At 42.1% G+C, this 16442-nt stretch overlaps 3 protein-coding genes across 5 annotated transcripts in view; 2 read left to right on the plus strand and 1 right to left on the minus strand.

Moving 5' to 3' along the window:
• Window positions 1-1484: 1484 nt before the first annotated feature.
• On the minus strand, window positions 1485-8961 carry LOC147257419 (uncharacterized). Its single transcript, XM_086210184.1, has 4 exons — window positions 8573-8961; window positions 3983-4114; window positions 3689-3818; window positions 1485-2729 (listed from the first exon to the last, which is right to left on the minus strand). The coding sequence occupies exons 2-4, from the start codon at window positions 4095-4097 to the stop codon at window positions 2417-2419; spliced, it is 558 nt and encodes a 185-aa protein (XP_086066310.1). The 5' UTR covers window positions 4098-4114; window positions 8573-8961; the 3' UTR covers window positions 1485-2416.
• Window positions 8962-11785: 2824 nt separating this feature from the next.
• On the plus strand, window positions 11786-15547 carry nfam1 (NFAT activating protein with ITAM motif 1). 3 transcript variants are annotated; one of them, XM_086210185.1, is made up of 6 exons: window positions 11786-11976; window positions 12138-12404; window positions 13394-13515; window positions 14399-14518; window positions 14651-14761; window positions 14859-15547. In XM_086210185.1, the coding sequence occupies exons 1-6, from the start codon at window positions 11883-11885 to the stop codon at window positions 14919-14921; spliced, it is 777 nt and encodes a 258-aa protein (XP_086066311.1). In that variant the 5' UTR covers window positions 11786-11882; the 3' UTR covers window positions 14922-15547. The 3 variants fall into 3 exon arrangements, with proteins under 3 accessions (XP_086066311.1, XP_086066313.1, XP_086066312.1); XM_086210186.1 differs by having other exon boundaries at window positions 11837-11976; window positions 12266-12404; XM_086210187.1 differs by lacking the exon at window positions 12138-12404.
• A 221-nt stretch (window positions 15548-15768) lies between these two features.
• Window positions 15769-16442, plus strand: part of f8a (coagulation factor VIII associated) — a 7339-nt gene continuing 6665 nt past the window's right edge. Inside the window, exons 1-2 of the mRNA XM_086211336.1 lie at window positions 15769-15884; window positions 16246-16292. Coding sequence (XP_086067462.1) covers window positions 15826-15884; window positions 16246-16292 — 106 coding nt within the window. The 5' untranslated portion in view covers window positions 15769-15825. The remainder of the gene's footprint in view (window positions 15885-16245; window positions 16293-16442) is intronic.

Raw genomic sequence — 16442 nt, forward strand, 5'->3', positions numbered from 1 at the left:
CTCAGACTCTCTGTACTCCGAAAGCCTTGTCCAGCAACAGGAGTTATTTAAAGAAACAAGCAGGTTTTGAAAATGTACTGATGCCCTATGTATAGATTTGGTGGGAGGATTTTATACATCTGCACCAGTGGATGCTGCCACAGGAGGAGGGGAAGCAGACTGACAGGACTCATCGTGGAATCACATGCATCCTGCTGCCTCCTCTTAAAAATGCCAATCGGAGCGCTTTACTATTCTCTCAGACATCAATTCTGCTTACTCGTTCACTCCCCACATCAACCCGACAACCTCAGCATGCATTGCAACACATGTAACTACTTCTTGACAATTAACTGTTACCTAGCAACTGGCTCTTTTTCCAAAGATGGGAAGACAGGGGAGTAGGGATGGGTGGGTGGCTTGGGGGGGGGGGGGGGGGTAGAAAGAGAGACAGAGGGAGAGATTTATACAGTATTCCCATAGCATCTTAACTGGATTGGATGCAACAATGCATTGACAATACAATACCAAAATGGAAAGTACAGCCTGAGCTTAACACCCACACAGCAGTGGAGGGAGCGCGAGAGAGAGAGAGAGAGAGCAAGCGAGTGAGCGTGAGAGAGAGAGAGAGCGCGCGAGAGAGAGAGAATAGAGGAGGAGGGGTGGTGCAGGTTGATGTACAGATTACAGTATGGTGGGGGAGAAATTGTCAAGTGGAAAGTGTGCAGACCATAAAACGAGAGAATGTTTGATTGGAGGAACAAAAAAGAGGAGGAACATGCTACGTTGCACTTTCTAGTGTGGATGACAAGTTACAAAGAGAAACCGGTTGCTGTAGAAACACTTGGCAAAGTTTTAATGAAGGCACAAAGTTCAATGCCTGTGCCCACAGCACGTGCACGCACACACACGCGCGCGCACACACAATCCCCATTTGCAAACAAACAGTATAATTATGTTAGCAGATTATAGGCACCCCCTGCTGGGCCCAGGAAGACAGTTCCTGACTTGAGTTGAGCAAAATCAGAAGATCAAGCCGCCACGTATCAGTGGCCCCCTCAGATTGTAACAACAGGCGAGCACTGACACCTAGTGGCAAAACATGGCACCTGACTTAGTGAGACAACATGCTCACTTTTTTTTCTTCTTTTTTTGTGGCGCTTTATATACTGCTTCATGTCCTGTTAGTTAGTTACTTGCGGTTTGGGGAATGTAAGGAGGGCAGAAATGGAGGAGAGCTGAATGACGTGTGCTAAGTTGTGCGATGAATTGCCTGTTGCACCGAGGCAGAAATGTGCTAATTACGCTTTTAAAAAGAAATAACTGGATGGAAAATATGAAAATGTCTGGTTTAAATACTGTTTCATTCTAATTAATTGAAATTACTCAGCAATCTGGCTGTTTGTATGAGAAATGTCTTATCAGGCTCCATAATTATGATTTATAATTTGTGTTTTTAAAATAGCCTTAGGTATACATGAGTATCGATGTGCTCCAACAGCTGATAAAGATTTTTTGCATGTATTTATGAGCTTTTTATACATCTACAGTGCCTCGGCCTCTTGTGACACAGTTAGAGTTCTCTGCTTTTCCCCAGGATTGTCAAGGCGTTAAAAAGAAATAAAAAGGAAAGTTTCAACAACAACATGTAACAGTTTTTCATTTATTTGTCAGTCAGTTGATTATTTTTTATTTGTAGCTGATCATTACAAGTCTTTGTCGGTAAAAGAAGCAAGAGTATGACTGATAACACGATAGGAAGTTAATTACCTTGCTATGTTTATGGCTGATCGCTCATCTGTTTGCAGAATTAAACAAAAACTAATCTACCAGGCTGAATTTCACACTTAAGCCGGGGAAGATGCTTTTAAATTTTGCTGCAGATCCGTTACAGCACAGACAAAGCACTGGCCTCGGTAGCAGTAGAGGCTGTGCTCATGTGCCAACAACTGAAAAGGAAAATTCATCTTCTTATAAAAAAACAATCTCTGTGAAAACTCCATCTGCTACACTTCTGGACACAAGTTGGAAACATGCTTGTTTTTTTAATGTTTTTTTTTTTTCCCTGCTGCTAATTTACTGGTCAAGAAAGAACTTAGAAGCAGGAAACGTATAGAAAAACGTTGTCCTAGAAAAGTACAGATGTTTGCTCTGTGAGTGACAGATTTGTAGAGTGGGATGGAAAAAAAGAGGTTTGATCTTCGTGTTGCAGTGAGAGTTTAACTGGAATAACAATATCCCAGGTTTATTTAAAAGATTTTGAATGATCTTGCTGTTAATTATCCATAATAATGTGAATCTCACATGGCAAGCAGTAAATTTTTTTTTTTATCGGGGTACAAAAAGGAAATTATACTTCAAAAATATGTTTTATACATTATATAATATTTGCAAAATCTCAAACTTTCCCACTCTTTGCCTTCCTCCTCTTTCATCTCTATGTCTCACTCTGGACCACCCTCACCCCGTTCTTCAGCACTCTCACCCTTCTCCTCCTCACCACCCGGCTCCCCCTCAGAGGGCTCACCCTCACCCGGGTCTTCGGGCTGTACTTTGCCAGGCTCGCTACCTCTCCTCTCAGGCTCGGAGCGACCAGAGCCCGACCATCTTCCGCCCCCTCCTCTCGGTAGCCGTGGTGACGGAGGAATGGTTCCAGGGTTGCTAGGCGATGGGTGAGCTCGGTGATGCGCCGATGCAGTAAGGAGACTTCTCTGAACAGATCGTTGACAGACTCAGACAGAGGGCGCACCCTGCAGGATGAACGGAGGACGAATCAGACCGTTAGAAAAATTCTCTTCTTGAACCAAATTCTTAAAATTGACATGGACACTGAATCTCGCTGAAAAATCTACAATTACTCTTTGAGTAGCTTAACATTACATTACATTACATTTGTTCTGAAAAGGCCTCAGAAGCATCACACTCTGAAGGTTACACCGGGACCAGGATTTGCTCCAATCCAGTTTAAATGCCACATTTGTTGTTCATAGATATTTTGACTTCATTCTCAATCAGCAAGTAGTGATTATTGTTTGACCTTAGACACCAGCGCTGACAAGTTAGCATCTTTGTAAAGATAAAACACCCAGATTTGCCCTTTTGGTCTCATCGCCTGTCTTGGCTTCAATGGCACCACTCCACCAGTTGACAGGATCGGTTCTTCAGAAGTGTGACGGTTGAAGTTTTCTCATCTTAACCTGTGTTTCTGAAACTTCTTCAGAAATATATATAGTTTCAGATTAGATAATGTGCCTCCTGATATGCTTTGAATGCTGGGAAAAAAAAATCATTAACATGTTACAGGTTAAAAACACTTAAGAGAATTATTTTGTCGAACTGAAAGTTATTCTAAATTGTTCCAAATCATCTCAGGGGGAGAATCACATACATTTGAGCTTCATGTTTTGCTGGTGTAAAAATCCACCTTAAAAGATCCAAGGACTGAAACAAATGTCCTCACTGATTTTGGTCTTTGGTCACATGTAGGTTTGCCAATGTTTTGTTTTTTTTAAAAGAAAAAACAAAACAATTCAAGATGGAAACACAAAAGCAAAAAATTATGTAGTTGAACACGTGCTGAAAGGAAAAAAAAAAAACATGAAGCAGCTAACATGCCAAAGTCAGTAAAAAAAAAAAAAAAAGTTGTTACCAAGAGAGGGGTACAACTCAGTCAGGTATTGAAGGTGATGGTAGGAGATGCTGAAGTCACCTGGAGTAGTCAGGCAGCAGCGTACTGGGCTCTGAGTGCAGCAAAGTCTTGAGCTCATTAAAAATGCGTTTCCCCCAGGCGTCCAAAACTCTGGTCACGCTGCGCACGGAGGCCACGTTGACTCTGTCAGCTGTGAGTTCAAATATGACACCGTCAGGCAAAGGATTTTAGTATCTAATCTCTGAGGAATTTCTTTGGTCAACCCTCAAACTCCTGCATTTGATTCAGTTCACCGAGACATTAGAAAGTGATTTGTTCTTGACATGTGGAAGATCAGAGAAGCTTGTGATTTACCTCCTTCTCTGTAGTTCCAGTACCCATAATCCAGTTCGTTCTCTTCGCTAGCTGAGCGGGCCCCAGTTGCCGTGGCAACCACCATCAGCACCATCAGCACTGAGGGAGGATCCATGATGTGGGCTCACACCACTTTAAGAAAGTGAAAATTAGGGAAACGGGAGACACAAAACTGTTTCTCATGAAATGTAAATGTGAACTTTATGGGTTTTTTTTCTTTTTTAAAAAGAAAAAATAGAAACAGAAAGTGTGTGAGATGAAAGTAAAAGAGTGCTTCAATTTTCACTTTAGAGTGTATAAGATAGAAGGATTACAGCGCTGATGAACAGGATGTAGACAGATATGTACTAGTACTGCAACAGTGAACAATGTTAAGGTACTTTTTTTCACAACATCATGTTTCTATTTCTGGATAATTTTTTCCAGCTTAATCACCTCTAAAAGTTTTCAAATGAAAACATGTGATGAATCTTGAGAGGATGACGCTCTTTTAGATCTCAAATTGAGCCTAGAACGGTTGAGCCAGGTGTGTCTGACATCCATCTCATTACTTTTATGTGTTGATATGCAGCTGCTTCAGCTTTGCTTATGTGATTCTCTTAACATCCACATGAACATCCACTGAGTTTTGAAGAGCAATTACCAGGTGTGAGATAAGTACTGTTGTCAAGCATTAAAACGTTATAAAAACGTATAAAAAGAGTGATAAATTGAATGTTTTAATATTAGAACAGCCTTGTGTAATTTGGAAAAATGATGTGTTTAAAGGAACAAGCCAACTTTATCAGGGGATTTGGCTTACTTTAGGATTTAAATTAGTTTTGTGCAGTTGTAGAGAGCTGGGACCAACAAAGAAATGCTGACTGCTAGTTAGCTTAGCACAATTAATGGTGCAGCACAGCTCTGTTAAAAGTCATCAAATATCTCGGTCAGGTTCAGTTATAGATTTATAGTTTCTATTTTGATCCGTGTTATTTTATGTTTTCCTCATAGTCCAGGTAATCGGTTCCTGTTTTATTTTGAAATTCACTTCACTTGAGACCATTGTAAACTGCATCACCTGTGTCTCCTCCATCAGTCAGTCCTCGTTGTCTACAGCTCTGTTCCCAGGGTCTCTCAGCTCCAGCTCCCTCATGTTCTCACACCTCTTGCTTGTTGAGTTGTTATTGACGTTTGAGTTCGGTTCTGTTTTCTGTATCAGCCAGCGTTGGATCCTCTATTCAGCTGTATCTTTCCTGCCTGATTGTTTTAGTGGTTTCCTTAGCTGAGTTCCTCTGTTTAGTTTGCAGTCGATTACATTATGACCGAGTTCTACACTTCCTGCGGTTTCCTCTGCTGTTGTCTGTATTTGGGTCCTGCCTCCACTGCCACCTCTACACCAATTAAATATACTTTTCTCAAAACAATCTTTCATCTTAATTAATGTAACAAGGAATATACATAATATTTGCTGTAAAAGTACAAGCTGGTACAGTAAATTTTATGTATAACCCTCATTACATTAATTAAGATAAAAGCTAACATTTGCTGTAAAAGTACAAGATGGTCTCCTCCTTGAGCTACCACCTTATCGTGGTAAAGGAGATTGCGTGTACCAATGGTTCTAGAAGCTAAATTGTTGGGAGCTTTTATGCCCCTGGTAGGGTCACCCAAGGTTCCAGGGAAGGGACCGGACAAAGAGAAGCTCAAAAGACCCTAATGAAGAAGTACAACCTGGATCCAAGTTTTACCTCACCCAGACGCGGGTCACCAGGGTTCCCCTCCGGAGCCAGGCCTGGGGGCGGGGCCTGAACCCATGGGGCCCAGCCAGGCACAGCCTGAAGAGGCAATGTGGGCAGTCTGATCCTCCGCTGCAGAAGCTGGCTCTGGGTATGCGGAATGTCACCGCTCTCGTGGTAAGGAGCCTGAGCTGGTGCATGAGGTTGAGAAGTTCCAGCTAGATATAGTTGGACTCACTTCAACATGCTGCAAGGGCTGTGGAACCAGTCCTCTCGAGAGGGGTTGGACTCTCTTCCACTCTGGCATTGCTGGCAGTGAGAGGCGGCGGGCAGGGGTGTCAGTACTTGTTGCCCCTCAGCTCAGTGCCTGTACGTTGTAGTTTAACCTGGTGGAGGAGGGGCTAGCGTCTTCACATTGGGAGAAGGGTCCTGAGTGTTCTTTGCACCTATGCGTGGTCCTGTCATTGGACCTGCGGCCATATGTCTTGGACACGGGTGAAGAGAGGGGGAGAGCTGTCAACTGATCATCACCTGGTGGTCAGTTTGATCCGATGGTTGACCTGGCAGGCACAAGCGTATTGTGAGGGTCTGCTGGGAACATCTAGCGGAGTACCCCATCAGAAGGAGTTTCAACTCCCACCTCCAGGAGAGTTTCAAACATGTTCCGAGGGAAGCAGCGGAGATTGAGTCCAAGTGGGCCATGTTCCATGCCACCATTGTTGAGGCGGCTGATCGGAGCTGTGGCCATAAGGTGGTCCGTGCCTGTCGTGGCAGTAATCCCAGAACCTGTTGGTGAACAATGGTGGAGAGGGATACCATCAAGCTGAAGAAGAAGTCCTATATATTTTTGGCCCATGGAACTCTGGAGACAGCCGACAGGTACTGGCAGGCCAATTGGTGCATGGCTTTGCCAGTTGCAGAATTAAAAATCTAAGACGTGGGAGGAATTTGGCAAGGCCATGGAAAACAATTTCCGGACAACTTCGAAGAGATTCTGGACTTTGGGTGGGAAAGCGGTGCACTGTCAACACCATGTATGATGAGGGTGGCGTGCTGCTGACCTCCACTCAAGACGTTGTGGACTGGAGGGGGGAATGCTCGGAAGACCTCATCAATCCCACCAACATGTCTTCCGATGAGGAAGCAGTGCCTGGGGACTCTATGGTGGGCTCTTCTATCTCTGAGGCTGAGGTTGCCGAGGTGGTCAAAAAGCTCCTCGGTGGCAGGGCCCTATGGGTGGAAGAGGTCTGGCCATGGTTCCTCAAGGCCCTGGATGCTGCGAGGCTGTCTTGGTTGACATGACTCTGCAGCATCGCATGGACATTGGGGGCGGTGCATCTGGATTGGCAGGCGGGGATGGTGGTTCCCCTTCTTAAAAAGGGGAAGCTGAGGAGTGTGATCCCATATTGTTGGAATCACACACCTCAGCTTCCCTGGTAAGGTCTATTCAGGAGTTTTGGAGAGGAGGGTGTGTCGGATAGTCAAACCTCAGATCCAGGAGGAGCAGTGTGGTTTTCATCCTGGTCATGGAGCTGTGGACCAGCTCCACTCTCTCAGCAGGGTCCTTGAGGGTGCATAGGACTTTGCCCAACCAGTCTACATGTGTCCGGTAGACAGAACCTCTACGTGCAAGGTGTTGAGGGGATCCGGTTTGGTGGCTGCAGGATTGGGTCCCTGCTTTTTGCAGACAATGTGGTCCTGCTGGCTTCATCAGATTCTGGTCGTTCTACATTCCTACCCTCACCTATGGTAATGACCTTTGAGTAATGACTGAAAGGACGAGATAATGAGTACAAGCAGCCAAAATGAGTTTCCTCCAGAGGGTGGCTGGGCTCTCTCTTAGACACAGGGTGAGAATCTTTGCCATCCAGGAGGAACTCCAAGTAGAGCTGCTGCTCCTCCACATTGAGAAGATTGAGAGGTGGCTCAGGCATCTAGTCAGGATGCCTCCCAGATGCCTCCCTGGGGAAGTGGTCAGGGCATGTCCAAATGGTAGGAGGCCTTGGGGAAGACCCAGGACATGTTGGAGAGACTATGTCTCTCAGCTGGCCTGGGAATGCCATGGGATCCCCTGTGAAGAGCTGGACGAAGTAGCCTGGGAGAGGGAAGTCTGGGTTTCTCTGCTTAGGCTGTTGCCCCTGCAACCCGACCCAGGATAAGCAGAAGAAGATGGATGGATACATGGCTGGATGGATGGATTGATGGATGGATACATGGATGGATACATGGATGGTAGAAGGCAGTGAAACTTATCAAAAACACAGTGCTTCTTCCCTGAGTGGCTGCAGACTGAGGTATGCTAACCTACCCATCCGCTACCACTTATTGTGCTAAGCTAACTAGCAGTCAGCTGATCTCTGTGGGTCTCAGCTCTCTCCTGCGCACACAGAAGAGTGTCAATCCTCTTGTCTGGCTCTGGGGAGGACGGCAAATAAGCACATTTCCTAAATACTCCTTTAAATCTTTCAACTTTAATCTCATGTTTTCAGGTTTGAGTGGAAAAAACAGAGAGCAGCTGAAGTCAGGCGGCTGAGAATAGGACAATGAAATTTTCTTTTAAAAAAAAAAGCAGCATTGCCTCCATATGACGGTGTCTATGAATCATACAAGCCATTAATGAGTCAGTGACTCATTGTTCAGGTATTTTAATTGCTTTCATGCGATATGAATTGGAAACCGATCAAAGCTATCCTGGAAGGGTTTGTTTCACATGTGGCAACACACGTCAGTGTTTAACAATCCCAAGTCCCTTCTTGAATAGTGATAAAGTTATTCCTTGACACTGAAATAATGATATTTTACGCTTTTATCTTTGCAAACTGACAGTGCACTTGTCTCATGTGCTGCAGAGAGAATATGAGCCACTACTCACAACTAGAAGAGATGATGATGATGCTTCACGTCCCAGCAGGAAGTCTTGTTCTGATGTAGTTTGAGCACCAGATGCCACCGTGTGTCTCTCTGCTCTCTTCTCTGCTGCTCCACTCTTTTCTCTGTCTGTCTTCTCGTCTCTCTTCTTTTCTCTGATGCTCCCTCCACCCTCAGCTTGCAGCTGGAGTGGAATTAGTTGGAGAGGGTGCAGGTCCAGTGCAGGGGCACATAAAAAAAAACATAAGTCTTCATTTATGGAGAGCTGCAATATCTTCACACCCCAACTCTCTCTCTCTCTCTCTCTCTCTTTCTCCTCTCTCTATGTCTGTCTGTCTCTTTCTCAAACACACACACACAAGGACATCATCCCCCTACGTCCACATGTGCGGCACATCCTCGTCTCTCAGATGATTCTCATAATTTACTCTGTTTTTCTCCTCCTCCTCCACCTCCTCCTCTTCCTCCTCCTCCTCCTCCTCCTCAGCCCTATATGGATCACACAGGTATATGTCTCTCTTTCTCCTGGATCACGTTTCTAAACCAGTGGTCTGTGGTCTCCTCACAACTTGAGTTATGGGTCTTTTCATCTGTCTTGGCTTCCTGCAGCCTGCCCTTTACCCCAACAGCAGCAAAGCAGCTTCCACTTTCACAAAAGACTTACTGTGTGAAATCATGCCACTAATGGGACAGAGTAGAAAATTAAATTTTATACTTAAGATATCAAGAAGCTTTCAGGTTGTTTTACCCTTTTTATTCCAGTTTAACCAAATTCAACTGACATGACTACTGTAAACACAAGAGTGCTTCTAACATTGTAGTAAAACACTTCACAATCACACTACTGCTCTCACTGCATACTCCTACAGTACATCTGCGTTGCCATGGTGACCTTTCAGCTTTGTTTAGTCTTTTTTCCTCCCCACAAAACCCTTGCAGCATATATGTTGCAAATTGCAATCTTGTTGTCATCTCCCATGAAAACAGATATTTTCTTTCCAATTTTAACATCACTTATTAGCTTCATTTATCAGCTATGATTTCATTTTCGGAATAAAATATAACAATATAAAATTTCCAATATCTGCTGATAAATTAATTCATCAGCTCCTCGTCAAGCTGCATAAGATGCTCACTCGTGACATGAGCCAACATGAGTACATGATAACATCGTATCATGCATATCCCTTTTTTTAACTGAATCTAAAGTTTTAAATCACAGTACTAACATAATTAGATGAAGCAAAGTAGCCGTCATCCCCCTCAAAGTTCTTATACTGCATCAGTTAATAATCATTATTAGTGATTCAATAACAAGCATTAACAAGCTTAATTTTATGTTGAAGCAGGTTGAAGTGATGTCTATGTAATTATACTCCATATATTCTCAGGCGGTTCAATTTCAAACAATACACATCTTATCACATATATTCTTCATATAAACTCTTCAACTGAAATGTAGTGTGCACTATAACTACTATGGTCAGGTACCACAAAAGTGAAGTAAATTCCTCCGCTTGCAAAAACAACATCAGCATCAACTATGGCTGTTTTGTGTTAAGATGTGTGTAGATTACTCCCCAGCAAGCAGCGGCGATGTTATATAATAACACGATGACTTATTCTTTATTGAGTGGCATCCAGATGTTATTCCAGCACTTTCTGTCTGTTTTCATGCTGTGGTTGAGGTGAGGTCAGAGTTGGCTACTAATACAGCCGCAGAGAGAGAACAGTTGCGAAAAAGTCAAGTGGTGAGGCTGAAGGAGAAAGACGTAAAAGGGAGAAAGAAAAACAGACCGATACCGACAGATGGGTCTGAATGATAATAACCGCTGCACCTCAACATCTGCACACCTCACCTGGCAGCGGGCAGAGAGGCAGAGAGGGAGAGAATTACTGCAGCGACACAGCCATCGACAGCTGGTTCACATTAACGACAGGCAGTTTGTCACCCTCAGTTGAATTCCTCTCTCTCTCTCTCTCTCTCTCTCTCTCTTTCTCTCTCTCTCTGTGTCTGTCTCTCTCTCTCCTGCTCTCTCTCTCTGTCTCTCTTATTCTCTGTCTCTCTCTCTGTCTCTCTCACTCTCTTTGTCTCTCTGTTTCGCTCCATTATTTTCATTTCATTGGCATGAATATTAAGTGAAAATTGCTTAAGCAATAGATCATACCATTCAATAACAGGAAGAAAATGGATGGAAGAAAAGAAAACTACTTAATTTATTAAGAGAAATAAACTGTAATGAAGCAAGAAGGCAGTTGGACCCAAATGCAGAGATTCAGGAGCACGCAGGAGGGAAACAGAGAACTGAAGCTTTATTTGAAATAAACAGAGGGTAAAAAAAACAGATACGGCATGAAGTGAACTAGCAAATTAACAAAGTGAGAAAGCAGTCTGTTGAGAGACACAGTGGCAGCCAAAACAGTGGAAACAAAACAGGCAAACAGATCAGGAGAGCCAGAGAGGAAGAGATGATGTAATGAAGACTGACAGAAAACAGAAATAAAATACAAATGAACTAATAACAGCGCAAGAAACAAGGACAAGGACAGCGAAGGAGCTGATGAAAACTGTAGGAACAGGGCTGAGGTTCGTCAGGACTGCTGAGCAAGACACTGGAAAAACACAAAGACAGGAAGTAAAACCAACCAAGTTGCAAGAAGGAAATGTTTACACAATAAACAGGAAAGACACTTTGGAACACAAATCAATTAACTAAAACTAAAATGAGAAAGAGTCCAAACCTATAAGGTCAGTAACAGAAGGTGTAAAAGTCCAGATCTAAAACAAGCAGACAGCCCGAATTAGACGCTTTGTTAATATAACTGACACATTCAGTGTTGCTATTTTATGTATTGTCACTGGTGTGTGTTGATGTCTCTCCCCGTCCTGCCCTGTTGTGTCTCTGTCTCTCTCCCCCATCCCAACCAATCACAGCAGACGTTTCTGTCTGTAGAAAAGTTGTTTTTCACCGCTGCACATCCATTCACAACTAGAGCTCAGACACAGAATTATTATGTCACCAGAAAACAGGTTCATATGTTTTTCTAATCCCACCTCAAAGCAGGTTAGCGTCTGCATCACCCTTCAGGTGAGCAGCGCTGCTTGTAACCTTCAGCGCCATGAAGGCTCTGGCTCTTTTAGCGTCCCCGAACAATCTATGCCCAGAAAAAAGGAAGGCTCAAATTTTGAGGAAGTTGCTTTATCAGAAACAGGAAGCCCAGCAATGTAGATTATTTATCTGCAAACTGTGAAAGTCTGAAGTTGACAAACAGAAAAAGAATCTCATTGGAGAGGAAAAGACACAGCAGACCACATGGCGTCTCAACCATTTTGTTGTCTTTCACTTGCATTTACTTGGATATTTCTCTTTTTCCTCCCTGCAGTATGCTCTTTAAAGGATGCTGATGGTAAGCAATGTGTGTATGATGCGTTGACTTTTGTGTGTGTGTGTGTGTGTGTGTGTGTGTGTGTGTGTGTGTGTGTGTGTGTGTGTGTGTGTGTGAAATCCAGATTTCAGTCCTGTATTCTTATTGATTGATATACGTGTCATCTCTGTGTCCCCCCTCAGTAATACACCTGGACACCACCGTCTTTGTTGGCTTTGTAGGCAGAGACTTAATTTTTGAATGTAAAATAAGCAGACAAGTCAATCAAAGTAACGAGGACCTGAAGTGCTTTGACCCTTTCAACCAACAGATTTACTACCGTGACATCCCCAGTCACGTGCCAGCTGGCGCATATGCGGAGACAGTGCTGCTGAAAAATCTCAATATTTCAGGAGAATATTATTGCCAGTATAAAACACACAGAGCTTATTGGCTTCTTCAACTGAGAGGTGAGTAAAAAAAAAAAAAAAAATACTCAATCTAAAATGATAGTTTAGTACCTGGAAGAAATAGTTTATAGCTTTTAAATCAATTCCCTGTTAGAGAAGTTACAATGTTGCATCTCTATATTGTGGCCAGGCTTCTCCACCTTCTTCACCTTCAGCCTTGTTACAGGAGTTTAAATCCCAGTGCAGGAATGAGTCCTAAATTAAAAAATTAAGTTAGCATTGTGTGCGGTTCCCAAATGATGAGGTCATTGTTGTTGTATTAAATCGTTCCTTGTTTTCCAGAAATACAAGCTGCAGTAAACAAAAACTACACGTTTTGTCCCAGTACGTCGGTAAATACCACAATCGTGAATTTTGAAGCTTTTATTTGTCTTTTAAAAGTCAGTTACGAACAAGTGGTTTAACGAGACCACAGATGTTGTCGTCAACATTAAAAGTTTTCACGGCACAGATGGAGAAGAAAGTATAAAGAACAAAGTTACATATCTTTTATTTAGTCGCTGCATTTACACTTCCATAAAGTCCTAAAATTAATGTTCTTTCATCAAGATTGTCTTGATTAGCAAAACATGGAGGTATCATGAAGCTTATTTTCAGCTATTATCCAAAATGTTAAAAGGACATTATTCATATAACAATGAATGACAGAGCACTTTATGTATCCTCACACAACCAAATGCATTGTAAAAATCCCACTGGCTTTGCAAACTGCATGGATGCTAACTTGTGTTACAAAAATACATCATCCCTATGGCGCCTGATGCACTGTCTGCAAACTGGAGGGTGGAAGTTTAGTGGTGTAAATGTCTATCCCCTCGCATTCTTTTTCCTCATAAATAATTTTGTAAGATTTGTAAGACTCAGATTTATTTTGGAACCTCAGTTAATCACATTTTTTTTTTAGATAAATATCAATCGATCATCAACAACTGGATTTTGTGCTACAAGTGAATGACTGTCCTGACACGAAAAGGTTTGTCTTCTTCCAGATGAGGGATACGTGCCGCCTGTTATCTTGGATTACACAGAATTCACAATACTGGCGGTTTTCACGGGTGTGTTGCTGGTCTTCAGCGGGCTCGGCTCAGTGTATGTCTTCAGCGGATTTTGGGTAAGATGTGGCCTGCTCAAAACCTGCAGGGAATTACGAAACAGCATGTTGCAATGTTACTGTGTTGCTACATGACTTCAGCCTTTAGTGCTTTGATCAATCTGATCCTGCGTGGCAGGCGGTGCCGTGTCGATGAGGTCACCTCCTATTTCTCATGAGGACCGATCAGGTTTTGTCTTAGTCCCTCAAGCTCGTGCTGAAGTGTCATCACCCTTGTGTTCAAAATGAGTCTAAATAGTGCAGATCACAACTGAGTCAAGCGCTTCGTTGATTCTCCAGTCAGGGGTCAGTTTCATTGACTATACTCTTGTGATAATCCAGCACAGATGTTGAATTCACAGTGGCCAGCTGATGCTCTGCCACCACGTTTCTTGAATGTTTTCAGCTGCTTGGTGACAGATTTTCAGGAAATTGTTCATCATAGCTGGAATTTATCATTGTTTTCTTTTATGTTTACTCTTCATTAATTAATAGCAAACAGGTGGCAAAAATGTCACCCATGTGTTAACAAGCAAAATGAGACATCTTCAAATATCTTGGTTTCTTTTTCCACAGCCAACAGTCAAAACCCTACAGATATTTAATTCATGGGAATACTGCTGGATTAAACTATTTCAACAAGTTCTATCAGTTAATTTTATGTTGTTCTGTACCATGAACTGATAAATTAAACTGTTGAGTTTTCAAATTTTAGATCATTTATCCACCTTAAGAGCTATAATGACATGAACTCAAGACCTTCATCATCAAGTATGAGATGACTCCTGAACACAAAACTATAGGATGGTGCTGAGAGATAATCGAAGGGAGATTCCTGTTTAAATTTAGCCATCAAGTTTTCATGTCATCCTGTTTTCTTAACATAATGAATCATAATCTCCAGAGGGAGGGTGTCACTAAACATGGCAGCCAGGAACGTAAGCAGAACAAAGAGAAAAGAAAGCAGAAGGAGTTGGACGACGACGTGGAAGGAACAACTCCTTCCCCCACATCTTTCTATGCTGTAAGATCCTTCCTGCTCATTAGTACCCAAATACATTCATTTATTCAACATACTTGTGTTTCTTCTCTGCTCATAACTATCAGTTCATTCTATTTATATTTAGCACAGTGATAAGAATGTCTTTTTTTTTAGAGTCTGGAAACGCGACCTCGATCTATTTATGATGTGCTGGACCCCATGGCGGCCGAGGTAGAACCAGACCAAAATAAAGCTGCAGCCACAGCAAAAAACACGGAAAAAAAGGCAAGTGTGAACTTATGGTGTCATGTCACATGTCATGTTATGTTGATGGAAAAAAGAAATACAGTTACAGTGACCTTGCTTTTTGCTCCCTACACAGATGCCACAAACCACAGGCTCCCAGGATGAAGGTGTATTTGAGTCTGTCTACGAGAATTTCTGAGCCATAAACACAACGGGTTCTAAAAATCTGGATAAAAATGCAACAGCCAAGAATGTATTTGCTTTTGCTTTGTCATTTACCAGTGGAAGAGGATTTGAATTCTTTATGTGAGTAAAAAAGAAAAAAAGGGGGGAAAAAAGCCCTGAACCAAAATACAAAAATACACAGACTTTTTTTTTTAAACCTTTATTTAACTGGTGGAAAACAATAAAGAACAAATTCTCTTTCACTTCTAAATTCACATTTACAATCACGACCTTGCTTATAGGCATCAAAAAGATCAGGAATGACACAGAAGTACTCACATTCACCATAAATAACACATACATAACAGATAAAGAATATTTAAAGCCTGTATTCAGAACTGCTTAATGTACATATGTGTCAAAATAAAACTATTTACAAGGATATGTGAGCAAAATGACCTTGTTATATGTCATATGAGTAGGATTTATAGCATTGCAAAGTTGTTGTTATTCATTTTTGTGTCATTTTTCATTGTTGTAGCTTGTAGCAGTAGAGCAGGTCCCAACTTTTAGTTTGAATACTTTGTGAATAAATGCAAAAAAATGTGAATTGTTGAACAGGAAATCAGTGACTGCAGATCACAAATAAATGTGGTTGAACATAAAACAAAATAAACTGAACTGTTTTTCAACAAGAATTATACGTTCTCTCTGCCTCCTGCCTTCGTCTTTAAAACACATGATTTCTTGCATTTCAACAAAATTCATGTTATTTCCTCTCATGTGGACATGCCCTCCTCTGGTAAACTCCACCTTTAGTTCGCACTAACCAATTAAATTATAGGGCGTGGCTTCTATGAGCCAATCCTAACGCTGCTGTCTGTTGGACTTCCTGGTGTAAACTGGTATTCTGGTTGTTGTTTACCTCTGGCGGGACTATGGCTGCAGAGGGTGATTTCCTGGCAAGATACCGGGCGGTATCAAATAAATTAAAAAAGTAAGGTTACGTTCGTTGTGATAGAAATAGGAGTGTTTTTCAGGAGTTGCTTAATTTCTAGATATTGTCAGTGATAGGTGATGTGGCTAGCAAGCTAACGTTAGCAGCAGGTGACTGTTAGCTTCTCACTCGTATATTCCTTTAAGTTTAATATGCATTCATGTGAGTAGATGTACTACCAAACGTAGTATTATTCTGATGTAAGTCGATACGTTTTACTTTTGCGTCCAGATACTTTAACTTCTCCGTTATTTGACATTTAATCAAATTAGCTACGTTAAATCGCTTGGTTTTTTGCTAGCTTGCTAGTTACCTGACGCTCTATCGTGAACATTGACAGGCTTGTGTTTCTTTGTCACAGACGGTTTCTTCGGAAGCCAAATGTAGCAGAGGCAAGCGAGCAATTTGGTAAGTAAAATGATAATATATTTTTTACACGTTGCAGTCTTGTTGATCTGATATTCACACAGTATGAAAGTCTCCCGGGAGAAGAAGAAGAAGAAAAATAATCTGCAGTGGCTCCTCCTCGTGGTTCTGTCTGTTTATCGTTCAGTATGC

The sequence above is a fragment of the Aulostomus chinensis genome, chromosome 8, assembly GCF_037954235.1.
Source record: "Aulostomus chinensis isolate RoL2024-O1b breed Wild chromosome 8, RoL_Achi_v1.0, whole genome shotgun sequence".
In the NCBI taxonomy this organism is placed as follows: Eukaryota; Metazoa; Chordata; class Actinopteri; order Syngnathiformes; family Aulostomidae; genus Aulostomus; species Aulostomus chinensis.

Excerpts from the sequence above, each read along its gene's own strand:
- LOC147257419 (XM_086210184.1), bottom strand. The coding sequence starts at position 4,097 with ATGGATCCTCCCTCAGTGCTGATGGTGCTGATGGTGGTTGCCACGGCA. Across the intron at positions 3,819-3,982 it reads CTGGAACTACAGAGAAGGAG|CTGACAGAGTCAACGTGGCC; the intron begins GTAAATCACAAG and ends TTGAACTCACAG. Across the intron at positions 2,730-3,688 it reads CTGCTGCCTGACTACTCCAG|GGTGCGCCCTCTGTCTGAGT; the intron begins GTGACTTCAGCA and ends TTCATCCTGCAG.
- nfam1 (XM_086210185.1), top strand. The coding sequence starts at position 11,883 with ATGGCGTCTCAACCATTTTGTTGTCTTTCACTTGCATTTACTTGGATA. Across the intron at positions 11,977-12,137 it reads CTCTTTAAAGGATGCTGATG|TAATACACCTGGACACCACC; the intron begins GTAAGCAATGTG and ends GTCCCCCCTCAG. Across the intron at positions 14,519-14,650 it reads CCCCCACATCTTTCTATGCT|AGTCTGGAAACGCGACCTCG; the intron begins GTAAGATCCTTC and ends CTTTTTTTTTAG.